The sequence below is a fragment of the Myotis yumanensis genome, unplaced genomic scaffold (genome assembly GCF_028538775.1).
Source record: "Myotis yumanensis isolate MYYU_CA2020_CCGP unplaced genomic scaffold, mMyoYum1.0.hap1 SCAF_14, whole genome shotgun sequence".
Taxonomy (NCBI): domain Eukaryota; kingdom Metazoa; phylum Chordata; class Mammalia; order Chiroptera; family Vespertilionidae; genus Myotis; species Myotis yumanensis.
The window spans coordinates 57,017,050-57,043,667 of NW_027223765.1; the positions used below are offsets into that span (position 1 = coordinate 57,017,050).

A 26,618-nucleotide genomic window follows, 5' to 3' on the forward strand; every position below is an offset into this window, starting at 1 on the left:
ATCCCACTGCAGCCAATGCCTGCCATGTTCCATGCTCTGCTGCCTGCTGCTGACCCCCACCATGTTTCGCGCATGCCCCCTGGTGGTCAGCGCACGTCATAGCGACCAGTTGTTCGGTTGTTCTGCTGTTCTGTGTATTTGCATATTAGGATTTTATATAGAGAGAGATCTGCGTAATCCATGGACACAGGCATTAGTGCGGGGTAGGCCTGGGAGGGCCAGGAGGAGGGTGGAGGGGGTCAATGGAAAAAACAAAAACAAAGGAGACATCTGTAATACTATCACAATAAAGATAAATTAAAATAAAATAAAAAGAAAAACAATTGAAAATTAATGTTTAGATCATATTAACCATATTTCATTAACAAATTGAATAAAGCCAACTGGTTAATATTGTAAAAAAAGTGTTGCTTTTAAAATAAGGTTGTTGAAGTCAGAAATGAGTTTTCATGGAAGTCTATGTTTGCAATGAAATCCAAAGGTGCACTTGAGTTTGGTCAGTAGCTTCAGGCATAAGATTCATTTCTACCTCATAATGGATCCCATCCATTCACACTTACTACAGAGCACGTCGCTGTCCCTTATCTTGTAGAAATTCTGGCCTATGAAGTCCCAATTTTAGTGAGAGGCCATGCTGGGCCTGGCGGAAACCATGCCACAGTCTTCATAAAGCAACACTTTGTGTTCTTCGCATAGAATTATTATAAAAAAGAGTCTTCATGAGGTCTGATTACAAGTATTTTTGAAATATTTGAAAGGTGCTAGCTAACTTTGGTAATACGTTAAAACAATAACTAAACAGAACTATACACTAAACAAGGAAGTACTGTCCTGGACGGTCTGTTCCGTGGTTAGAGTGGTGGCCTGTGCACCGAAGGGTCCTGGGTTTGATTCCCAGACAATGACATGTACTTGGGTTTCGGGTTCACTCCCAGCCTTTGGTTGGGCCATGTGTGGGAGACAACCAGTTGATGTGTCTCTCTCACATCAATGTTTCTCTCTCTATGTCTCTCACTCTCCCTCCCTCCCTCCCACTCTCTCTGAAAAGCAAAAGAAAAAATATCCTCAAGTGAGATTTAACAAAAGCAAAAAAAAGGGAGTATTATTCCTCCATAAAAATAACCCAGGGCAGAGTATCAAAGGACAAAGCTGGTTTTCTGGGTGGCAGTGAGTCCGTAGGTACAGCTCTAGGCCACCTCGCTCTCGGCTGCGTTCAGTCCTCCATGTTAAAAACTGAGTTGGTATTTGCAAAAGTAAATTTTTTTTAAAGTTGATTATATGATTTTTAACATGGGAAAATGGATGATTGAGCCCCAGCCGGTTTGGCTCAGTAGATAGAGCATCAGCCTGCGGACTGAAGGGTCCTGGTTTGATTCTGGTCAAGGACACATGCCCGGGTTGCAGGCTCAATCCCCAGTAAGGAGTGTGCAGGAGGCAGCCAATCAATGATTCTCTCTCATAATTGATATTTCTCTCTCTCTCTCCCTCTCCCTTCCTCTCTGAAATCAATAAAAATATATATATATTTTTTAAAAATGGATGATTGATCCAATTGTTTTCACCACTTATGTGAAAACAACATTTAGCAAAATTGCTGAACTGCCTGTTTTTTTTTTACCCATGATTCCACTTGCTGAAGTCTAAATTTTTTTCTCAATGAACTCACTAAGGAATGTTCCTTGAACACAGACTAAACTGAACCCAAACCACTACTTCCGTGACCAAGGATGGTAATTAGCACAGCACAACCCCCCACATTTCTGAGCGGCTCTCTGGGGAGCCGAAGGCCTGGCGGAGTAAACAGCTACCACGGGACCCTTTTAGTAGGTTGGCATGATGAGCTTTAGTCAGTGAGACACATTGCATAAGCCATTTATTTGTGACATTGAATCCATTTACAACACTTGCTGGGTTTCAAGGCCAGGCCACGCTGGCATCGCTGTCTGGCGAGCACCGGCACCTGCCCCAGAGCCAGGGCGGACACGCCGTCACTACCTGCTGAATCGGCAGTGACACCCCACGAGTCGTTCTGGTTGCAGTCGGTTCTGTATGTCATAATTTTCCTTCATTCTCCAAAACCTCACCGACTTACATGGTTTTTGTACTTCCTTAACATTCATGCAAACAGAATTTTCCTGTATGTAAAGTGAAAATGCGCAGACAATAGTGCTATTTGACCAACTGAAGAGTCTTTGCCAGGTGTGGGATGTGGGCTATATAAAAATCAGCTTGTAATAAAAACTGAAGACAACTGTGACAAAAATAAGGATATAATATTAAAATAAATCAAGGGGTATACAGTACTGATACAGGATTTTTGATACAGAAATTCTGATACAGAATTTTCACACAGCAATAGTGATACAGGTACAAATGGCAGGATGGCAGGCAATCCATTACAATAGAACTTTTGGTTACAAATGAAGTTTAAATTACAAGTTAAAACCAATTTTAAAAGGATAACTAGTTTTATGCCATAATAAAACCAGTACTTCCTCTTCAAGTGACATTTTGGGGAACATCTCTAACTACAAGAGTTTTCTAATAAAATTAGCTTCATAAAAAAAGAAATTATGTAATACTGTACTGTAGCGACTTGCACATAAACTAATTACTGAACCTCTGCAGCACACCAAAAAGAATATTTTGCCAGTCTGACAAAAAAAAAAAGTATAAATTTGAGTCGTTCACACCAGATGGATATTGTGTGTTAGCTGTTGTCATTTTTAATTTGACAATCTAAGGGAAAGAGGCAGGTGTTGCAGGTGTCAAAAATTCTTGTGGCTCACCAGTGTGCAGGGGCACACCAGCTGAAAACACTGCTGTATCAGGAATTCTTTAAAAACCCACCTATCAATCTGGACTAAATTAAGTTGTCCCTCCATTCCTTTGTCCTCACACGGTCCCAGCAGACCTGAGGCCTGCGCAGACGGGCTCCATGGGCGTCCAGCAGCTCCCACCCTCGCTCCATGTCAGAGATGCTGAGGGGTCTAGTGTAGCTCTCCACTCGTCACTGCTTAAGCATCATCAAGAAGCTTGATTTTCATCAGTGACTCCACCGGCAAACTGGACGATATGGACACCCCTCCCCCACCACACACATATTTTAAAATGCCACAAGGACAGGGAGGTAAATGGCAAAGAACAAAGTGAGGGCCTTAAAATTCTTTGAGGAGTGAGAGACCAAAGGGTGAGCAAGGATGTTTGTGTGTGTGTGTGTGGCGAGGGGGGGGGGGGGGGGGGCAGGGATGGGAGAGAAGGGTTTAAGAAAAAAGAAGTGTCTGTAACAAAATATCAAATTCTTATTGTCCTCATTTTTGTGAAAATGGGTGAGTTATTGGCATTAAAAAAAGCCAAACCAAATCCTAACACAAACAGGGAAATGAGAACCAGTTCCATAATGCCTTGAACGTTACATTTCTACCCCAAACTAAATGTTTTTCAGTAAAAAGAGGTCTTTTAAAAATCAAAGCTAGAAATGTCACTTGGAAGGTTGCGGAAGCACTAGCTTTTCTGTCTGGCACACTATATGTCTGGAACAATAGCAAGGAATAGATTTTACAGGCATCATGTGGCTGCTCACATTTCAAGTTTCTACTCTAAAGTGATTACTTTCGGGCTAAACAAACAAATCGGTTGACTGCAGCTCTTGAGCAGGCTAAGCCAGGCATGCATGGACACGTGTGAAGCATCCTCCGCCCAAAAAATGGAACCTAAAATAAAAAAGAAAACCGAGTCAGAGCAGGAAACATAAAAAACAAACAAAAACAAAACCCCACCAAACTCTTCTTGGGAAACCTCTTTGACTAATAGCTGGCGTTTGGGTGTTAACAACTCGCCCAGCTGCCCAGCAGTGTGGTCAGCACTGCTATGCGTTACCCTTTTCCATCCTCCTGCCACTGAGCGTGGCAGCTACTTTAGTTAGACCCATTTCCAGGTGAGAGACCGAGGCAGCGAGACTAGTAACTTGCCCAAGGTCATACCCAGAACTTGAAGCTTGGCTGGCAGTTGGACCAGAGACTAAGCTTTGAACCACCAAGCTCTACTGCCTTTCACTCTTTCTCATTGTAATTCTTTCTCCTGCCCCTGGAGCTCCTTAAGAAGAGCAGACACAGTGGGCATGACCACAGCTATCTAATAAGCAAATGTAAATTCACAGACAATAAGCAATACATAGCTTCCCACCTTTGCACACAGATGTCAGAGGAATCAAAATCTCGGGGGTGGCAGGAATGGGGAGAAACAAGAGGGAAACTTGGTCTGCTGACATGGAAGTAAGCAAACCCCGCTGAGGCAGAGCCCCAGCCGAAGGCCGGCTCGTTCTGAGAGTCCTGGAACCCTGCCCGTGCCACCAACGGGGCTGGTTGAGGAGGGCCAACCAGCATCTGGGCCGGTGGTTCCGTGCAGGGGCCGGTGGTGGGCACTCCACATGCACGTGCCTTCTGCAGGCAGAGAGCCAGTCAGCCCCGCTCCCCGGCAATGGTGCCTCATGAGAAGCTGCCCGTTGTTCTGCAGGATACGCGGGGGAAGCTCCCCAGCTTAGAGGTGGTGACAGTCAGTGAACTGGGAGGGCAAGTTCCTCAGAATCAGGTAAGTGAGAGGCCAGCTAGCAGACTCCCACCTCAGGGCTGTCCCACAGCTGACACATTCCTGTTTCCAACCCACATGCTTTCGTCAGTGCCGTTCCGGCGTATTTCTGACTATTCCACCCAAAGAGGCCACTGGTCCCCATGGCCTGTCCTGCTGAGAAACCTGAGATGCATCTTCAGTGCCTTCTAGATACTTTTTATGAAGAAGAAGGACTGTGCAGACAGTGGCAGAACCATCCTAACCTTTGTTTGGTTTGAACTGATGGAACAGACCTGACTCTGGTTGCCCAAGGATCAAGGCTACTTATTCTGGGTGTTAACTTTGAGTGGGGCCACACCATGTTCTTCTTACCTCCTTTTTCCTCTTTCTTCTCTTCCTCTTTCTTCGTTCCTGCCTTCCATTTCCAAAATGGTTCTGGAAGGGCCAGGGAGACGGTTGAGAACAATGTATATAAAGGGAGGCAGGAGGGGGGGCTGTGTGCGGTGGGCAGGCGGAGCCATCCATTCCTTTGTCTTTTTGAAACGGCATCGCTTTCAAGGCTCTAAGGACCGTGTCTCCACGGCCGCACGGCGCCAGCACGGTGCAGACTTGCGCTCAGAATGGTTCTGTCACTGTGTGTGTCAAAGGTGCGTGGGTGCTGGGCTCACCCGCTGACAGAGAAGGTGGGTGCCGCTGGACAAGCTGGGTGACTATAGACAGTAGGAGAAGTTACACTCCATGAACTTCCGGTCCCTTCTGGGACTGTGAGAGCTTCCTTTTTGTCCAGCCTAAAACGCCTGCGCGGACCAGTGTTCCTCATTGGGGGTGATGCTCCCCGCCACTCCCCCACAGGCCATCGGCAACATCTAGAGACATTTTTGTTCGTCACAGCCAAGAGGGCAGCACCACTGACATTTAGTGGGTCGGGGCCACGGATGTCATTAACCACCCTACAGCGCACAGGACAGTCCTTACAGCAAAGAAATGTCTGGCCCCAAATGTGAACCTCCAAGGAAAAGGAGCCGGAAGGAAGTGAATTGAAACTAAAAAGAAATACCAAGCATGTCCCTCTTATTCATTCATCCAGCAGCCATTTACTGAGTGTCACCAGCATGTTTTAGGTGCTGCGGATACAGCAATAAACAAAACAAGGGAGGCCCCTGCCCATCATGGAGCTCACACTTCAATTATGAAAGAGAGATAAGCCAGTGAAATACACTGTCACTAATGCTGCCCTCGCCGTGCTCCCTGTCCTGCGCATTACGCTGTGGTCACTCTGGATTGTCACATGGGCTGTCGGCGCCAAAAGCAGACAGGAAGGAAAAGCAGGCCAAGCCTCGTACAGCATCTTAACCCGCCCCTTTCATATGACAGCTCTGATGACAAAGACCACAGTTTCTGACATGACACACTGAGAGCCTTGCTGATTTCTTCACTGGCCCATTCACTTCCAGATCTACATACACAGAGTGGCAAGCTAATAGGTGTCTGACAGTCGCCAATGCGAGCAAGTACTGACAGACAACGCATATCAGAGGAACAAGCAGAGCCCAGGAGCTAACTGTTCAGTCCAGACTTTAGAATCAACTATACATCAACCCAATGTTCCCACTAGCCCAGCACTCCAAGCGCACGCCCTGGGAGACATGGAGCAGAGCACCGGCACATAGTGAAGGCATGAGCCTCACCCATTGGCAACAGGTTTTAGTAGAGGAAACAGCGTTTCTCTCCAGTCATGTTAAAGAAGAAACTATATGGGAGATGGGAAGAAAAGCCTAGTCATGTGTCATTTTATCCATCTATCTATCTATCTATCTATCTATCTATCTATCTATCTATCCATCCATCCATCCATCCATCCATCCATCTATCTATCTATCTATCTATCTATCTATCTATCTATCTATCTATCTATCTATCTAAAAGGCTAAGTGACCGACCGTATGTACATCCGACCGTCTGTCCGACTGGCACATATGACGCACACTGGCAATTTAAAAATAAACATTAAAAATAAACATTGACTCGTGCATACACGAGACATACAAAGCTCTCGCTGGCACCAATCGCATGCAACACCAGAATGTATCGGAAGACCAACTATTAGCACAACATACTTCTGAAGCCGAAAAAAAGCGACATTGTCAACAGAATATTGTTTATTTATTAATCAATTTATATATTATTTTCATATACATTTTACTAATTTTCTTTCATCTCTGACACTTCTATGATAGAAAAAGGGTGAATAGCGATATTAAAATATTTTGTATTTTAATTTTATACTATTATACTAGAGGCCCAGTGCACAAGAATTTGTGCACTTGGGAGGGTCCCTCAGCCCAGCCTGTGCCCTCTCCCAGTCTGGGACCCCTAGAGGAATGACCACCTGTTGGCTTAGGCCAGCTCCCCAGGTGATTGGGCCTAAGCTGGCAATCAGACATCCCTCTGGCAGCCTGGGAGCCCTCAGGGGATGTCCACTTGCCAGCGGGGAGCAGGCCTAGCTGCAGTTGGACATCCTTAGTGCTGCTGAGGAGGCGGGAGAGGCTCTCACCACCACCACTGTACTGGCAGCCGTCAGTCTGGCTTGTGGCTGAGTAGAGCTCCCCCTGTGGGAGCACACTGACCACCAGAGGGCAGCTCCTGCATTGAGCGTCTGCCTCCTGGTGGTCAGTGTGTGTCATAGTGACCAGTCATTCCCAGTCATTCTGCTGTTAGGGTCAATTTGCATATTACCCTTTTATTATATAGGATAGAGGCCTGGTGCATGGGTGGGGGCTGGCTGGTTTGCCCTGAAGGGTGTCCCGGATCAGGGTGGGGTCCCGCTGGGGTGCCTGGCCAGCCTGGGTGAGGGGCTGAGGGCCATTTTCAGACTGGCCACACCCCCTTCAAGGTGGGGGTCCCCGCTGGGGTGCCTGGCCAGCCTGGGTGAGGGGCTGAGGGCCATTTTCAGGCTGGCCACACCCTCCTTCAGGGAGGAGGGCCCCCGCTGGGGTGCCTGGCCAGTCTGGGTGAGGGGCTGATGGCTGTTTGCAGGCTGGCCAAGGGCCCCAGTGGGGACCCTCACCCCATGAGGGTATGGTCATCCTAGGTGAGGGGCTGATGGCTGTTTGCAGGCTGGCCACAGCCCCTTCAGGGTAGGGGTCCCCGCACGGGTGCCTGGCCAACCTGGGTGAGGGGCTGATGGCTGTTTGCAGGCTGGCCACAGCCCCTTCAGGGTGGAGGGTCCTGCTGGGGACCCTGGCCAGTCTGGGTGAGGGGCTGATGGCTGTTTTCAGGCTGGCCAAGCCCCCCATCAGGGACCCTCATCCCATGGGGGTGTAGCCATCGTGGATGAGGGGCTGATGGCTTTTTGCAGGCTGGCCACAGCCCCTTCAGAGTAGGGGTTCCCACTGGGGTGCCTGGCCATCCTGGTTGAGGGGCTGATGGCTGTTTGCAGGCTGGCCATGACCCCCAGCCACCCAAGCTCCCAGTGGAGGCTGGCTGGAAGCAGGTATCTGGAATTTGTTTAGCTTCTATAATTGAAACTTTGTTGCCCTTTGCAGAGGCCATAGCCAGCCAGAGCAGGCGGGAAGCTTGGCTTCCTCCATCGCCGGGGCAACCAAGGCTCCTGCTTGCTCCAGCTCCATGGCTGCCGGCCACCATCTTGGTTTGGTTAATCTGCATATAGTCACTCTGATTGGCTGGTGGGGGTGGTTTGAGCATAGCGAAGGTATGGTCATTAGCATCTTTGTCTTTTATTAGTGTAGATATACTATTTTGAGATGTAATTTTTTGCAGTAATGTAATTACCGCATGAATCTTTCTTCTAATTAATTTTCTTTCAATGTGAACGAATCTGTGCACCAGGCCACTAGTTTGTAACAAAACTGCTTTGCAACAACTTTTTTGGTACATAGTTCTTTAAAAAATCAAATGGTAGAATAATGCATAAAATAAAACTGAGAGTCCAAAACTCCCAGTTTCTGGTTTTATTAATTATGAAGATCGCTATGTATCTTAATTTGGTTACATTTTAAATTGATTCTTCAAGTTTTTTTGAAATACATATACATTCATATAACCCTAAATAATGCAATCATCAACCTGGCTTCCTCTTGTGAGGAGAGGGTTGACCTGGGCTGGGATGCTGGGCTGTCCCACTGACCTTGGCCTTCGGCTGCACTGTGCCCTTAAGAAGACTGGCTGAACACGGGAGCAGTGGGTTGGCCTCACTAGCTGTGTGAACATTGGTTAGGGGAGCTGTTGGCATGCAGGCCTCGGGCCTCTGGGGCTAGGGAGTCACAACAGATTTGCAAAACACAAGGGTGGTAGCTTCTGTGGATCAAGGGGAGCCCCATACCTTGGCCCTTGAATTTGGTAGCACCCATAGAGTTGAGAGGCCAAAAGAAGCTGTGTGCCTGGGTAGCTGCTGAAGCTCCCAATGAGCAGTGGGTGCTGATCTCCGTATTGTGTCTTGTAGGCTAGATTGATGTAGCATGAGGCCAACGGTGTTCAACCAGGGCGATTCCAGAACACAACTCCCTCTGAATGCCCCCCAAACCTGCCAGGGGACACATGTCATAGTCTGGAGACATTTTTGTTGTCACAACTAGATAGCAGATCAAAGGCCAGAGATGCTGCTAAACTTCCCACAATGCACAGGACAGCCCCTACAATACAGTTTCTTGACCTTGAGGCTGGTGGTGGCCAGGTTGAGAAGCTCTGCTTAAACTGAGCTGTATGTATTTCCTCAGCATCTCTCCACCAATGGCCAATGACCCTGCAATCACAGCTGCAATCCTGCCCCCAAGAGGTCAAAAGTAGACAGAGGTTCCTGACATCATGTGATGAAAGATGAGGCAATTAACACATTATGCTTTCCTCTACCATCTTTCACTACATTCTGTAGTGATAGAAGTTATATTTTAGTTGGCATTTTCAAAAATTTTATACTCCATCCTGAAATTACAGCTGTTTACAATGTTCTGTCACAGGTTCAGCCTGTAACAGAAAGTTAATCATTTAAAATCCTCCATCTTCTTTTCACAAAAACAAAAGACGCATGTTCTAATTTGAATTTTTTTTCTTCAAAAAAGAATAATTTGTCATTTAAAAATGCAGCGAAAGAAAGTAAAACTAGTGCTTAAAATTTTGATATAAAAAGTGGAACAAAATAAATATTCAGATTAATTTTTTTGGAGGAAATAGTTAAATTAAAAAATTTCATAAAATAATCCTATATTATTAATCCTCTATATAATAAAAAGGTAATATGCAATTTGACCCTCACACCCTCACAAGTTGGCTGCCTATGACAAGGCCGGCAGGGGGGTTAGTGAGAAATGACCAAACAACTGAACAAGCAGGCTGCGTGGGGAGACCAGGCCGGCGGGGGGGGGCAGCTGGGGGCAACCAGGCCAGCAGGGGGGCAGTTGGGGGTGACCAGGCCAGCAGGGGGGCAGTAAGGGGTGACCAGGCAGGCAGGCAGGTGAGCAATTAGGAGCCAGCGGTCCAGGATTGTGAGAGGGATGTCCGACTGCCATTTTAGGCCCAACCCAGGCCTAAACTGGCAGTTGGCCATCCCCCAAGGGTCCCAGATTGGAGAGGGTGCAGGCTGGGCAGAGGGGAACCCCCTACCTGCACAAATTTCATGCACTGGGCCTCTAGTAAGTAATAAAAATTAAAAGTATTAAACAACCTATCTAATAATAGACAAACATGGTAATTGACCGTACCTTTGCTACGCCTCCCATTGGCTAATCAGGGCGATTTGCAAATTAACTGCCAACAAAGATGGCAGTTAACCGCCAACAAAGATGGCGGTTAATTTGCATACATAGGCGCAATGCTGGGAGGCGAAAAGGGAAGGACAGAAGAAGCCGCCTGCCACTAACCGTGATCGGAAACCCAGGCGGCAGGCAAGAGCTGGGTTGCAGGGCAAAGGCGGGGCCACCTTTGCCCTGCCCCCCGGCTGGTGATTTGAGAAGCTGGGCGGGGCATGGAAGAGGTGGCTGCTGGCAGCTACCTCTTCCCTGCCCCATCCTGGCTGGTGATCAGTGATCGGCAAAGCTGGGTGGTGTTCGGAGAAGTACCTGTATTTTTTTTTCAAAGTACCTGTATTTTTAATAATTTCTTGACATGGTAAAATAATTTTACATTATGATCTAAGGGTGGTGGGGTGAGGAGAAGGAGCAGCAGAACAATTCAACAAACAAAAAGGGAAACAGAAATGCATGGTGGAAGGGATTTGAAGGGTGGGTAGGGGCATTGCCCAACTAAAATGCAATTGGTTTGTTACTGAGTACAATTCATGGGAAGACTGCATCCTGACTCCTTCTCTATACAGCATATTGGGAGAAAAAATGGTGCATCCAGGTGGAAATATGATCAGGGGTTGGAAGACAGACAGGGAAAGAAGAAGTCAGAAATAGACACTGAGAGAGTCACTGTCTGGCTGGCTGCAAATACTGACTCACCAGTAGTGATAGAATAAAAAAGTGGGGGATATCTCTGGAAGATTCAAGAGATAGGGGGCAACTCTTCTATGGTTTTGACTTGCCCAGCAGATTTCCACATACACACGTGTGCATGCCTATGTTTGCATGCACACACATATACACATAACTGACTGCCCTCCCTGGAAGCATAGAAGAAGAAGAAACTATCAGAAGAAGAAGCCACCCACCTTTGGTCCAGGCGCCAGTGCCTGTGGCTGGCTGCAGCCCAGGAGACCAACAAGCCACCTGCTGCAGCCACCCGGAGAAGCTGCCAGCCCTGTGGTCCAGGGTGCCAGCGCCTGTGGCCAGGGAAATAGGTTCCCTCTTCTCCTACTGCAGTCATTACTTCAAAATTCCCCTTCTGAATTTCTCTCCTGTGCTGCAACCCAACTCCACTTTTCATCGGAAGGATACGGAACAGAGAGAGCAGTGTTAAAAGCCTACATTTTTAAGCCGGTAGGTTGGTACTTAAACATATAAATGGAAAACTAGAGTCCTCCTTAAGGTCACAAAGGCTACAAAGGACAGGGACAGTGCATGACCTATTATTTCCAGCAATCCATATGGGGACTGAAAACTTTGCAATGATGACAATTAGTGAAGATATGAATCAACTAAAATAGTTGACAGGGACAATTCTTCCATTTTGAAAATATCTACATCAAATCTGTTTAAATAGATTTTCATTTGCATAATATAACACATTCTGACAAGACCACCACCACCACCAATGTGGTCAGTGTTGTGCCGATAAGTGTTTAATAACTGAGGGACCCCTCACCCCCTAGTGCACAAATTTTTGTGCACCGGGCTACTAGTGTAATTATAAACTTCCAAAGCCAACAGGTAAGCAGAATGGGATGGAACTGGTTGGTCTTTATAAACTTTGGAAAGTATAGGTATTAGTAAACTTTAAAATAGGCGTCTTTTTTATTATGTATTTTTTATTGATTAAGGTATTACAAATGTGTCCTTATCCCCCCATTGTCACCTCATCCCCCGAGTCCTGCCCTCATAAAATAGGCATCTTTTAAAAACAACAAAGTATTCCTTGTAGACATATGATTCAGTAACTTATTCTTAATTGTTTAAAAACTTATTGTTAAAAATGAAGCCATGCTAAAACTATTATTTGCCTAAAAATATGGTTAGAAAACATGTTCTCCTTTAATGGACTTATATTTTACTCTATTTTTGAATTATCAGATATAAAGTTAAAAACCAATAAGTATTGCCCTGGCCAGTGAGCTCAGTGGTTAGAGCATTGGCTTGCCCACCAGAGGGTCTCTGGTTCGATTCCAGGTCAAGGTCTGGTACTTGGGTTGCTGTTTTGATGCACCCCAACCAAGGTCACATCAATGTTTTTTTCTCACTCTCCCCCTCCTCCTTTCCACTCTCTTTAAAAATTAATGGGGAAAAATATCCTTACTTCTCAGGTGAGGGTTAAAAAACAAACAAACAAAAATCCCTATAATTAGGACAATACAGCCTAGTCAGATCTGAATAGGGTGAAAGTTCAGATCTGCACACTCCACAAGTGAACTGAATCATATGAAATACCACAGTAAACTGAGCTCAGGACTATCAATTCCTACCCATCATTATCAAGTTCATTCATTAAATATAAGTTCACTTCATCAAAATTAACAGACATTTGTGGCTAATAACTAAGTCAAACTGGAATGGAAAGTTTAAAATTTAAATAGGTGTAGTCTTCACCTATTCATAGCCTTACGTTTTTAGAACACCAATTCCTGTGACCACGACTAGTTAATACATTTTTATTTCTTTAAAAAAGCAAGGGGCCACCATCAACAAATCCACAAATGACAAGTGCTGGAGAGGATGTGGAGAAAAGGGAACCCTTGTACACTGCTGGTGGGAATGCAGGCTGGTGCAGCCACTATGGAAAACAATATGGAGCTTCTTCAAAAAAATTAATATGAAACTTCCATTTGACCCAGTGACCCCACTTCTAGGAATGTTTCCTAAGAAACCAGAAACACCAATCAGAAAGAATGTATGCACCCCTGTGTTCATAGCAGCACAATTCACCATAGCTAAGATCTGGAAACAGCCCAAGTGCCCATCAGTAGATGAGTGGATAAAAAGCTGTGGTACATTTACACCATGGAATACTAGGCAGCCGTAAACAAGAAGGATCTCTTGCCCTTTGAGACAGCATGGAGGGACCTGGAAAGTATCATGCTGAGTGAAATAAGGCAGCCAGAGAAAGACAAGTATCACATGGTCTCACTCATATTTGGAATCTAATGAACAATATAGATCCAGAGACATAGAACAGACTGTGGAGTCTCAGAGGGAAGACGGAGGGGGGTGGGAAGAGATTAACCAAAGAATTTATATGCATACTAGAGGCCCAGGGCATGAAAATAGTGTACTGGGGAGTGGTTTCCTCTGTCCGGCCTGTGCCCTCTCACAGTGTGGGACCCCTCGGGGGATGTCCGCCTGCCAGCTTAGGCCCAATCCTCTCAGGCACCCACAAAACATCTGGCTGTGAAAACATCTGGGGTTTCTGTCCACCAGGGAGAGAGAGCTTGCAATACAGGCACCCTCTTAAAGGGCCACACACAAGATTTTGTTTGCAGCCACTCACCCTGGGTTTCAGCAGAGGGAGGGCAGAGCAGCCTACAGCCACATGAGAAATCAAAAGATACCCTGAAACAAATGAAAATGAGAACAAAATAACCCCAAGTCTGTGAGATACAGGGAAAGCAGCCCTAAAGGAAAATTTATACCATTACAGGCCTATCTCAAGAAACAAGAAAAAGTTCAATTAAACAATATAACTTTACACTTAAAGGAACTTAAAAAAGAACAACACAAAGAGCCCAGAGTGAGCAGAAGGAAGAAAATAATAAAGATCAGAGCAGAAATAAATGAAATAGAATCTAAAAAATATGAAAAAAAAGTAAATAAATAAAAAATAATACGAAGTATAGATGAAACCAAGAGCTAGTTCTCTGAAAAGATAAACAAGATTGACAAACCTTTAACCAGACTCATCAAGAAAATAGAGGATCCAAATAAACAAAATCAGAAATGAAAGAGAAGTAACTGACACCAAAAAATTACAAAGGATTGTAAGAAATATTATGAATAACTATATGCCAACAAATTGGACAATCTGAAAGAAATGGGTAAATTCCTATAAACATGCAATCTTCCAAAACTAAATCAGGAAGAATCAGAGAATCTGAATAGACTGGTTAATTAAAGCAGTAATAATAGCCCTAACTGGTTTGGCTCAGTGGATAGAGCATCGGCCCGTGAACTGAAAGGTCCCAGGTTCGATTCTGGTCAAGGGCATGTACGTTGGTTGTGGGCATATCCCCAGTAGGGGGTGTGCAGGAGGCAGCTGATCGATGTTTCTCTCTCATCGATGTTTCTGACTCTCTATCCCTCTCCCTTCCTCTCTGTAAAAAAAATAAATAAAACATATTAAAAAAAACAAACAAAAAATAAAGCAGTAATAATAATAATAAAAACACTCCCAACAAAGATCCCTGGACTGGATGTGTTCACCGGTGAATTTTACCAAACATTCAAAGAAGAACTAACACCCATCATTCTCAAACTACTCCAAAATATTGAAAACCAGATAATGACAAAGAAAGAAAAGTATAGGTCAATATCCCTGATGAGCATAAATGCTAAAATCTCAACAAAATATTGGCAAACCTAGTCCAGCAATACATTAAAAAGATCATACACCAGGATCAAGTGGAATTTATTCTGGGAGTGCAAAGTTGGTATAATATCTGCAAATCAATAAGCATGGTACACCACATAAACAAAATTAAGGATAAAAACCACAGGATCATGTAAATAGATGCATAAAAAAGCATTTGATAAAACCCAGCACCCATTATTGATCAAAACTCTCAGCAAAGAGAGAATGAAGGAATATACCTTAATGTAATGAAGGCCCTGTATGACAAACCCACAGCCAACATCATACTCAATGGACAAAACCTACAAGCGTTTCCCTTAAGAACAGGAACAAGACAAAGATGTCCACATTCACCACTCTTATTCAACATAGTACTGGAAGTCCTAGCCACAGCAACCAGAGAAGAAGAAGAAATAAAAGGCATCCCAATTGGAAAGGAAGTAGTAAACCTGATATTATTTGCAGATGGCATTATATTGTATAGAGAGAACCCTAAAGATTCCACCAAAAATCTACTAGAACTGATAAATGAATTCAGTAAAGTAGCAAGATACAAAATAAATATCCAGAAATAAGTTGCATTTTTAAACAAAAATGATGAATGATCAGAAATGGAAACTGAAAAAAACAATTCCATTCACAATTGCTTTAAAAGAATAAAATACCTAGGGATAAATTTAACCAAGGATGTAGAAGACCTGTATTTGAAAGAAACTAAAGAAGATACAAGCAAGTGGAAGCATATACTGTGTTCCTGGATAGGAAGAAGTAACATTAATATGTCCATAATACCCAAAGCAATCTACAGATTCAACGCAAGATACCAATGACATATTCACAGAACTGGAACAAACATTCCAAAAATTTATATGAAAACACAAAAAACCCCAAATAGCAACAACAATCTTGAGAAAGAACAAAATTGGAGGAATAACACTACCTGATATCAAACTATACTACGAGGCATAGTAATTAAAACAGCATGGTACTGGCACAAAAACAGACACACAGATCAATGGAACAGAATAGAGAGCTCAGAAATAAAGCCATACCTTTATAGTCATTTAATATTTGACAGAGGGGGCAAAAACATACAATGGGCTATAGATATTCTATTCAATAAATGGTGTTGGGAAAGTTGAACTGATACGTGCAAAAGAAAAATGAAACTAAACCACTTCCTTACTCCACACATAAGAATAAACCAAAATTGGCTTACAAACGTAAATGTTAGACTTGAAGTCATAAAAATCTAGAAGAAAACACAGGCAGTAAAATCTTGGACATTCCTTGTAGCAATATTTTTTTTCTGATATATCTCCTTGGGCAAAGGAAAAAAAGAGAAAGCAAGCAAATGCGACTAAATCAAACTAAAAAGTTTTGCACAGCAAAGGAAACCATTGAGGAAATGAAAAGACAACCCATGTAATGGGAGAACATATTCACCAATGATACATCTAATAAGGGGTTATCATCTGAAATTTATAAAGAACTTATAAAACTCACCCCCCCCAAAAAAACCCCACAAGCAATCCAATTTAAAAATGGGCAAAGGACCTTAATAGACACTCTCCAAAGAGAATGTATTGATGGCTAAAACACATGAAAAGAGGCTCAACGTCACTAGTCATGAGAGAAATGTAAATTAAAATGACAATGAGGTGTCACCTCACACCTGTCAGAGTGGCTACTATCAATTAATCAACAGACAACAAGTGTTGGTGAGGATGTGGAGAAGAGGGAACCCTCCTGCACTGCTGGTGAGAGTGCAGACTGGTGCAGCCACTGTGGAAAGCAGTACTGAGTTACCTCAAAAAATTGAAGCTGGAACTGTCTATGAACCACCAATTTCACTTCTGGGAATTTATCTGAAGAAACCAGAAACAGTAAATAGAAAGAATATATGCACCTCTATGTTCCTTGCAGCATTAGTTAGAATAGCCAAAATTTGGAAGCAGCCCAAGTGCCCATCCGTAAATGAGTATATAAAACAGCTGTGGTACATTTACAAAATGGAATACTACTTGCCCTTAAAAAGGAAGAAAATGTTATCCTTTGCGATAGCATGGATGGACCTGAAGAACAGGATATTAAGTGAAATAAGGTAGTCAGAGAAAGACAACTGCCATATAATTTCACTCAGATGTAGATCTAATGAATAAACTGAACTAGTAAGCAAAATGGAGACAGACTCAGAGAGAGCAGGTGACAGCTCCCGAGGTGGAGGCTGGGCAGAGTGGAGGGATTGAACAAGGAAAGAGAAAGAACTCATGGTGTGGACAGCACTGTGGTAATTGTGGGGGGAGGACAGGAGTGGAAGAAGGTAGAGAGCAGTGGTTCTCAACCTTCCTAACGCCGCGACCCTTTAATACAGTTCCTCATGTTGTGGTGACCCTCAATTTCATTGTTACAAATTGAACATAATTAAAGCATAGTGATTAATCACAAGACAATATGTAATTATATATGTGTTTTCCGATGGTCTTAGGCAACCCCTGTGAAAGGGTCTTTCGACCCCCAAAGGGGTCGCGACCCACAGGTTGAGAACCGCTGGTATAGAGGAATACCTGGTGATGGTGAAAACAAAATAAATAGAAATATCTCTGATTTGGAAAACTCATTGGAACTATAAGATAAGACAAATTCCCACTTTGGACTGTTAATCCTCATCCACACAAGCCAGTTCCAGTGCACTGGCCTCAATGCTGTTCCATAAACACAGCAGCTTTTGTGGAGAAAGAAGTGGTTAGAGGTTAAGACCACAGACAAGAAGAGAAGCCTGGTGTCTGCCCTCTGACCTGGCACCTGTGACTCAGCAGTCCCTGAAGCCCTCAGTCTGAACATCGGTGTGTGGAGACCGGGACAAAAGCAGCTCTTCTTCCCAGCGCCGTGAGCACCGGACACGCAGCACTGACAGGTCCAGCAGGCGCAGCTCCTGCTGTGAACACAAGACCTGTCCCTCTTCACCTGGCTTAGCCGCTGGCGGCGACCCTCCCGGGGTGAGTGAGGCTACGCTGCAGAGCAGCACGTCCTAAGGACAAGCTGAGCGGAGGCTAAGCTCTCAGCAGCGGGCTCACACATACCACGACCGACATTCAGACAGGAACGTGACCACGGAGACCGGTGCCTGGGGGAGACCAGTGCCCACGGAGACTGGTGCCCAGGGGAGACAGGTGCCCAGGGGAGACCGGTGCCTGGGGGAGACTGGTGCCCACGGAGACTGGTGCCCAGGGGAGACAGGTGCCCAGGGGAGACCGGTGCCTGGGGGAGACCAGTGCCCACGGAGACTGGTGCCCAGGGAGACCGGTGCCTGGGGGAGACCGGTGCCCACAGAGACTGGTGCCCAGGGGAGACAGGTGCCCAGGGGAGACCGGTGCCCACAAAGACTGGTGCCCAGGGGAGACCGGTGCCCACAAAGACTGGTGCCCAGGGGAGACCGGTGCCCACAAAGACTGGTGCCCAGGGGAGACTGGTGCCCACAAAGACAGGTGCCCAGGGGAGACAGGTGCCCACAAAGACCGGTGCCCAGGGGAGACCGGTGCCCATGGAGACTGGTGCCCAGAGACACTGGTGCCCATGAAGACTGGTGCCCAGGGGAGACCAGTGCCTATAGAGACTGGTGCCCAGAGAGACCGGTGCCCATGGAGACCGGTGCCCAGATAGACCGGTGCCCAGGGGAGACCGGTGCCCAGATAGACCGGTGCCCAGGGGAGACTGGTGCCCATGGGAGACCGGTGCCCAGAGAGACTGGTGCCCAGGGGAGACTGGTGCCCAGGGGAGACCAGTGCCCAGAGAGACCGGTGCCCACAGAGACTGGTGCCCAGAGAGACTGGTGCCCAGGGGAGACCGGTGCCCAGGGAGATCGGTGCCCAGGGGAGACCAGTGCCTGTGGAGACTGGTGCCTAGGGGGGACCGGTGCCCACGGAGACCAGTGCCCAGGGGAGACTGGTGCCCAGGTAGACGAATGCCCAGGGAGACTGGTGCCCAGGGGAGACCGGTGCCCAGGGAGACAAGTGCCCAGGGGAGACCGGTGCCCAGGGAGACAAGTGCCCAGGGGAGACCGGTGCCCAGGGAGACAAGTGCCCAGGGGAGACCAGTGCCCAGGGAGACCGGTGCCCAGGGGACACTGGTGCTCACAGAGACTGTTGCCCGGGGAGACCGATGCCCAGGGAGACTGGTGCCCAGGGAGACTGGTGCCCAGGGAGACCGGTGCCCAGAGAGACCGGTGCCCAGGGGAGACCGATGCCCAGGGAGACCGGTGCCCAGGGGAGACCGATGCCCAGGGAGACTGGTGCCCAGGGAGACCAGTGCCCACAGAGACTGGTGCCCAGAGAGACCGGTGCCCATGGAGACTGGTGCCCAGAGAGACCGGTGCCCATGGAGACTGGTGCCCAGGGGAGACCGGTGCCCACGGAGACCGGTGCCCAGAGAGACCGGTGCCCACGGAGACCGGTGCCCAGGCGACTAGGCCAACGGCACCTTCCCGAGGTTTGGAACCAAGACAGATGATGGTGGCTTAAGACCTTCCCAGTTCTAAATAGCCAAGACTAAAGGTGCATGTCACGTTTAAAAATGACAGTACAGTCGCGAGTGATAAAACCCGGGGGGAAGAATGGTCTAAACGTAACAGGAAGTGTTTCTCAAGGAAACCACAGGAGAGCTACACTCAGCTTCAGACGTGTCCCAACAACCAGAGCCCCTACTGCAGACAAGCCCGGAGCTCAGCCAAGCCAAGGTAATCACTACCCTTCTTCCGAGAAAGTGGCAACAGGAACTTCGCCTGTGCCTGTGCAGCACCGGGAAGATGCTTGATTCAGTTGCAGCTTTAACCTCTCTGCACACGCGGTAAAAGCGGAGTGGAATCCACTTTGCTTCGGTAACATGTAGAGGGGGCACTGCAGAGACAGCTCTGCCTGCAACAAGTCACCTGGCCCGGGCGCGTCCCTATGCCCTGGACTTCATTTTACTGCTCAGTAAATGCGGTCATGGGACTAGAAAGCAAGGCACTGTGTCATCCCTGGAGGAGTTTGCATTTCAAAAGTTTTGAATCTTTTGGGCAAGGACTGTCCAGGCTCCCCACACTTCTCCGCTCCCTCCCACCTCCCTCCCACCCCTGCTAGAGGCCTGTAAACCTGCTGGGGCCGCAGGCAGGAGCCTGCAGCACAACCCATAGCCCAGCTCACCCTGCCCTCCTATGCTCATACCAATTCTTGCCAATGACACTTCAAAGGTATGGCTTAGGCCACTCTGATAGTAACCTGTTAGATAATATACAGTGGAAAATTAACTATCATTAACCTCTAGGACTGTGAACAATCTATCCTATAGTCAGTCAATTACTTTTGTATCTTAAATTAAGATACAAGACTAGTTGTATTATCAATGATTTTCGGAAAAAAACAAACAAACACAAAACAGATGGCAGCTGCCTCCACTTTGCTCATAGGTATATAAATTCTTATGTTCTGAACGCAGACACTAACAGCACAGCACACACCTCTACCACAAGACACAACTGATTTACTTCTGCCTTAGCAGTAGGTCTGATATAAAAAATCTTTTCAAGAACTTCTATACTCTTATTTCTGCAAAGAAGCATATGATGGTATATGATAGGAGATACAAACACACACACACACACACACACACACACACACACTGAGTGGCCAGATTATGACCACCTGACATTTGTAGGCACATTAGCCGTACACTGCATCGTATGGGATATGGAAGCCGAAGGCCTGTTCGAACACCTTTGCTGTCTGCAGTTACCAGATAAAACGTCTCCAATTCGCACAGGAACACAAGGATTGGACAGTCGACCATTGGAAAAAAGTCATGTGGTCCGATGAATCACGTTTCCAGTTGCATCATGCAGATGGCAGAGTGAGAATTTGGCGGAAACAGCATGAAAGCATGCACCCCACATGCATGAGTACAACCCTTCAAGCTGGTGGGGGCAGTGCTATGGTTTGGGGCATGTTTTCCTGCCATGATTTGGGCCCTTTAATTCGTGTGGAACAACGTCTGAATAGCACAACATACCTAAGTATTGTTGCTAATCAAGTTCATCCTATCATGTTGATGGCGTATCCCAATGGAGATGGCTTCTTCCAACAAGACAATGTGCCATGCCATGGTGCTCGTATTGTGCAGGAGTGCTTTCAAGAACATGAGGGAGACTTTACCTTGCTTAGGTGGCCCCACAATCACCAGATCTCAATCCAATTGAGCATTTGTGGGATGAAGTTAAAAGAGCCACCAGGCAGCTGGTTCCACAACCATCAAATCTCACAGAACTGGACAGTGCTATTCATCAGGCATGGTGTCAGATTCCTGGCATCACCTTTCAACATCTCGTGGAGTCAATGCCAAGAAAAATCGATGCAGTATTGAAGGCAAAAGGTGGCCCAACGAAATACTGATGGGGTGGTCATAATAATCTGGCCACTCATGTTCAAATATAACCCACGTTCAAAGGCTGTTAAATCGTGTTGTTTACCCACATCTTCAGAAAAACATCACTTCTACTGTCATGGTAAACAACATGCTTCCCTATTTATAATGATCTGGCCCTCTAGCAACTTCAGCGCGAAATTATAGCTAATCTGCCTACAAACGTCAGGTGGTCATAATAATCTGGCCACTCAGTGTGTGCGTGTGTGTGCGTGTGTGTGTGTGTGTGTTCCTAAATGATTTTAAACAAATTCATGTGTTTGAAATTATTTTTATGAAGTATCTCTAATGTCATGAGAACTATGACAGGAAACTGATCGCTAGACTGAGTTAGAGGACACAATTTTTTCCAACGGAAGGGGAGCGGGCAGAGCAGGTGGTTTCCACTGTCATCTCCTCTAACTTCCATGCCCTGGGCTGCATGTCACCCAGGCTTGCTCAAGGTGAGGACACTGCAACAGGAGAGAACCACTGTGAATACAAGTACACATACTCACTTTACGGGACCGTGGGTGGCAGCTGTCTCCTGCTCTGCCCATGGGTGTGCAAAGCCTTAGGCCTCGAATCCAGATGCTAACAGCACAGCACGTGTTCCCAACACACTGGAAGTCATCGTTGCAAGCCTGGAATGACACCAGCAAGCAGAAATAGAGGTAGCAGGGGAGACTCAAGGGGGCATCTAAAAATAGCAATAAAAAAGCGCTTTAGATATCCAACTGCTCTGCGATAATAATCCCATATATAAAAAACTGCAATCTTCATTTACTTGTCCATGTTTGCCATAAAATATAATCAAAAGAGATTTTCCTAGTTTTAAAAAAAATGGCCTAAAAATGACTCACACATTATGAAAACCTTAAACACAATTTTTTAAAAACCAGTTATCTTTTTCTAGTGCTTTATTGAATTTGCTTTGAACTTGAAAAAAATGAGTCTATATTAATCTTTTTTTTTTTAAATATATTTTATTGATTTTTTACAGAGAGGAAGGGAGAGAGATAGAGAGTTAGAAACATCGATGAGCGAGAAACATCGATCAGCTGCCTCCTGCACATCTCCTACTGGGGATGTGCCTGCAACCCAGGTACATGCCCTTGACCGGAATCGAACCTGGGACCTTTCAGTCTGCAGGCTGACGCTCTATCCACTGAGCCAAACCGGTTTTGGCGTCTATATTAATCTTATACCACACACAGCCACTAAGTACTACATAAGTCAAATCACGAGACTGTATGATTATTAACTGAATACATTGGGCCCAGTTTTTCCAAAGGGATTTAAATGGTCTCTAAGTCTGGCATGAACTGCTTCAGACCCATCAAGGCACTGATGTAAATTTTAGAAAGACTCATTTTCCTTTTTATATATTTGCATTTTGGTTCATGACACTTGATGTTTCTCACACCACTGACTTGATTTTCACCATTTCCTCTTTAAAGAAAGAAATCTCATAGGGTGAGAATGGGCAGACCAAGGCTTTCCCTTATGTTACTCTTTCATCACCAGTGAGTAACCTGCAAAAAGAAAATTGTTGGCTTAGGATATACACACATGCACATTACAAAACCAATGGAGCTTCTATCGGAGCCATCAGATGAGAAAATGCAATTATTAACAGTGATGACTCAAGGCACCTGCTCCCAATACAAACACTGTAAATACACACAATTAAAGAATCAACTATGGCCCTCACTGGTTTGGCTCAGTGGACAGAGCGTCGGCCTGCGGACTGAAGGGTGCCGGGTTCAATTCCAGACAAGGCATGTACCTTGGTTGCAGGCACATCCCCAGTAGGGGGGTGTGCAGGAGGCAGTTGACCGATGCGTCTCTCTCATCAATGTATCTAACTCTCTATCCCTCTCCCTTCCTCTCTGTAAAAAATCAATAAAATATATTTTTTTAAAAAAGAATCAACTATGAAGGAATTCCATACTGTGATGAATAGAAATAAACAATGAAGTCTAAATTTATATGCTTAAAAATCGATCCGAAGGTCTATTGTTCTTTCCTAGAATCAACCAAAAATAGGATGCTTTGTTTGAATGGTGTGTAGTAATCTATTTTGCCAACATTAAGGTAAAAACATCCTGTCTTATAAAATATGTAAGAAATAAAAAAATTTATAATGTAGGCACAAGTTTAAATGTACATTTATTGGAAACAACTAAAGCATTCCTTCAAAATTCTAGTTTTGGGGAAAGCCATAACTTCTTAAATATAAACACATGGACACACTTTATTACTTTTAATTGATTTATTTCCCCCGATAACACTTTTTTCTCAACCTATTTAAAACAAATATCTGGACTAAAACTACAATTTCCACCTTGGGGTATTTGGACATTTATCGGAAAATATTTAAACATTTCCATCTTCCAGCTCTTATCTGTATGCCAGGCATCATGCCTATGTGGCTCTCCTAACCATCAATGAAATGTTGAGTACATGATGTTTCCCAATGTGGTTTTAACAAATCAATGATTTACATATATATTGATTTCAGAGACAAAAGGAGAGGGAGAGAGAGAGAGAAACATCAATGATGAGAGAGAATCACTGATTGGCTGCCTCCTGCATGCCCCCTGCTGGGGATCCAGCCTGCAGCCCAGGCATGTGCCCTTGACCGGAATCGAATCCGGGACCTTTCAGTCTGCAGGCCGATGCTCTATCCACTGAGCCACACCAGCCAGGGCTCAATGACTTTAAATGACTACATATATTCGCCCAAACAGTAAGTGTTTAAGGTGGAGGTTTCAGGCCATATTTTATTCCAACAGATACTCTAGACCTCGCATTCTGAAGCCCCACTAACTCTATTAGACAATCAAAATCCAGCCAAAAATCTTTTAAAATTCAACCCATCGCTTGGATGTTTAATATCCTATGGACAATATATCCAGATAAGTTATTTAGTTTTTCATTTGACTCCAGATGGTTCCTGTCATGGAGACATAACTGCATTTCTTCATTGCCGTGCAGCTTTAGAGACTCGTAAAAGAATTCTCCTTTTGTAACACAGAGTTAAAATCACAACAAACAGCACACATACTATATAACAAGCCCGTCTAAATCTCTCTATAGATAAACATCCAATGTGATAAAGATTTCATTTTGTAACAAGAAGCTTCAGTTCCTGGAAATATTTACAAAGAATTGCATAGGGTTATATATTTTTAATTAGACAGCTGCTTCCTAACGCCCTTCGGCCTTAAGCCATTGCAGATCTAGGCAAACTGTGATGTCCTGTGAATGGAACAAAAAGATACTTATATTGCAAAAGAATTTTGGGCTCAGAGGATTAGCAGAAATTTTAAATGAGCCAGCGGGAGAAGAGGGGAGAAATCATGTTTCAATTCTCATGTATTAGAAAGACCTATAAAAACATTTTTCAACCACACCAGCTGGCTACTTTCAAAGGTATTCAAATACATTTTGTAAAAATCTCTAAATGACTCTAATAAATATCACAGCTCTTACAGTTGCCTATCTCCTGGGCGGAACCACATACTGCTGTGGTCCCAGGGCTCACAATGTGCTCTGAGACTGCTAATTAGCATGGAGACAACAGAGCTTTATTTTCTCAAGACAATGACATTTCCCTTCGATTTAAATGTTATTTCATTATCCTTTCAAATATGGAAGTTTTATTTAAATCCTAGAACGTGCACTTGGATATTTGGAGCAATTTAATGGAGGTGTAAAGTAATTTCAGACTTGGAAGAAAGGGTAAGGACATGACCGCGGGTGTGCATTGTTGATGTGAAGTGGACTGGACCTGTGGATTCTGTACTAGAAATTCACCCTCAGACCCACACAGACCTCTGGGCCGGGAGAAGGGTGAGTTAGTGCCTCCTCCCGATGCAGACTCCTCTCTAAGCTGAAGCCTCTACACGGCCCCCTTTTCCATCATTTGCAGGAGCAGGAGGTGCTTCACCGGGAGCTGGAAATGGGAAACTTTCACAGGGAGACTTCAAGACGCGGGGGGGAAAAACACCCCCCACCCCCAAAACAGACAGGAAACCCTGGGACCCGGAAAGAAGCACCCACATTGCTTTTCAGAGCGCACACATGGCCTGGGACCAAGGTCTTTCCAAGCGATTCTGTGGGGGGCGCGTGGGGAGCAAGTCCCCGCTACAGAGGAGGGGACCGGGCCGGGTATGCGCCAGGCCCCGGCGGTTCAGCAAGGGCCTCGGGGTTCGGGTTCAGGCGGCACGTCCCGGGATAGAGCTTGAGGGGACTGAAGAGCATCTTCCGGCGGACAGAGAAGAACCAGACCCAGGAGGGTGCGGGGAGACAGGCGAGGCAGGCGGGGAAGCGCGACGAAGGCGACGAGGGCGGCACTTGGTCACTTTTCTTGCGGGGCGCGCCCAGGGTCCCTGCTGTCGGGCACCCTCCTAAGTGCGCCACGGGGCGGCCCAGGCGGGTCCCGGCGCGGGGACACCCTCCCCGCGGCCCTCGCCGCCCCCGCGGCGCCTTCCCCAGCCCCTCGGGCGCCCGCCGCCGACAGGTGCGGGGCTGCTTACCCCGGTGATGACGGCGGCGTCCCCGGCGCGGGGAGCCAGCAGCAGCGGCGGCAGCAGCAACAGCAGCAGCATCGGGGCGCCGCGCGGGTGCCTCATGGCGCCCTCGGGACTGGCGGCCGTGGGGGCGGTCGGGGCGGCCGCTCGCTGGGGCGCAGAGCTGCGGGCTGGCGGCGCCGCGAGCCTCCGGGCGGTTATAAAGGCGAGCGCGGCCGTGACTCAGCCGCGGGCGCTGCGGGCACCCCCGCCCCCGCTCCCACGCCAGCCCGCGCCCCGCCTCGGGCGCCACGCAGGCAGCCCCGGGAGCCCCGCGCCCCGCGCCTGACTCGCCCCGCGTGGCTGCCGGCTGAGACGCACTCGCTGCTGTCCTCGTTTCCAAAGCGACACGTGCTCAGCGCGACTCCTCGCAGCGCGTTTGCTCTCCAGATGCCGGGGAGCGCCTACTACGCGCCGCGCGCGGGGCACACGCGCGCGTGTGTGTATGTGTGTGTGTGTGTGTGTGTGTATGTGTGTGTGGGGGGGGGGGGGGGCGGGGGGGCGGAGCCCCTGAACGCGCCGCTGGTCCGCAGGTCTGCACAGCGCGCCGCCCAGGTGCCGCCCGGTCTGTCCTGCTGTCCTGCGGTCCAACCGCCGGAGAGGCGGCCCCGCACCTACGCGGGCAACGGGGAAGGGGGGTGGGGGGTGAGGCAAAGGAAGAGCGAAAGCCCCCCTCACCCCCGCCCGGGAGTCAGCGCGGCCCTGTCACCGCAGGCGCCTCCCTGTGCGCCCGCGTCTGCTCCGACCTCGCTCTCCGGGTCCCGCCGAGCCTCCCCCCTCGGGGGCCGCGCCAGCGCCGGCCCGCAGTTCTGGAAGCCGCGAGGGGAGATCGAGGCCCGGCGTCCAGGCCCCAAGCCGCTCGCC

At 46.8% G+C, this 26,618-nt stretch overlaps 1 protein-coding gene across 2 annotated transcripts; it reads right to left on the minus strand.

Moving 5' to 3' along the window:
* Nucleotides 1-1,885: 1,885 nt before the first annotated feature.
* PROK2 (prokineticin 2) lies at nt 1,886-25,817 on the minus strand. 2 transcript variants are annotated; one of them, XM_070391813.1, is made up of 4 exons: nt 25,722-25,817; nt 21,696-21,821; nt 4,942-5,004; nt 1,886-3,713 (listed from the first exon to the last, which is right to left on the minus strand). In XM_070391813.1, the coding sequence occupies exons 1-4, from the start codon at nt 25,815-25,817 to the stop codon at nt 3,609-3,611; spliced, it is 390 nt and encodes a 129-aa protein (XP_070247914.1). In that variant the 3' UTR covers nt 1,886-3,608. The 2 variants fall into 2 exon arrangements, with proteins under 2 accessions (XP_070247914.1, XP_070247915.1); XM_070391814.1 differs by lacking the exon at nt 4,942-5,004.
* Between the last annotated feature and the right edge of the window lie 801 nt (nt 25,818-26,618).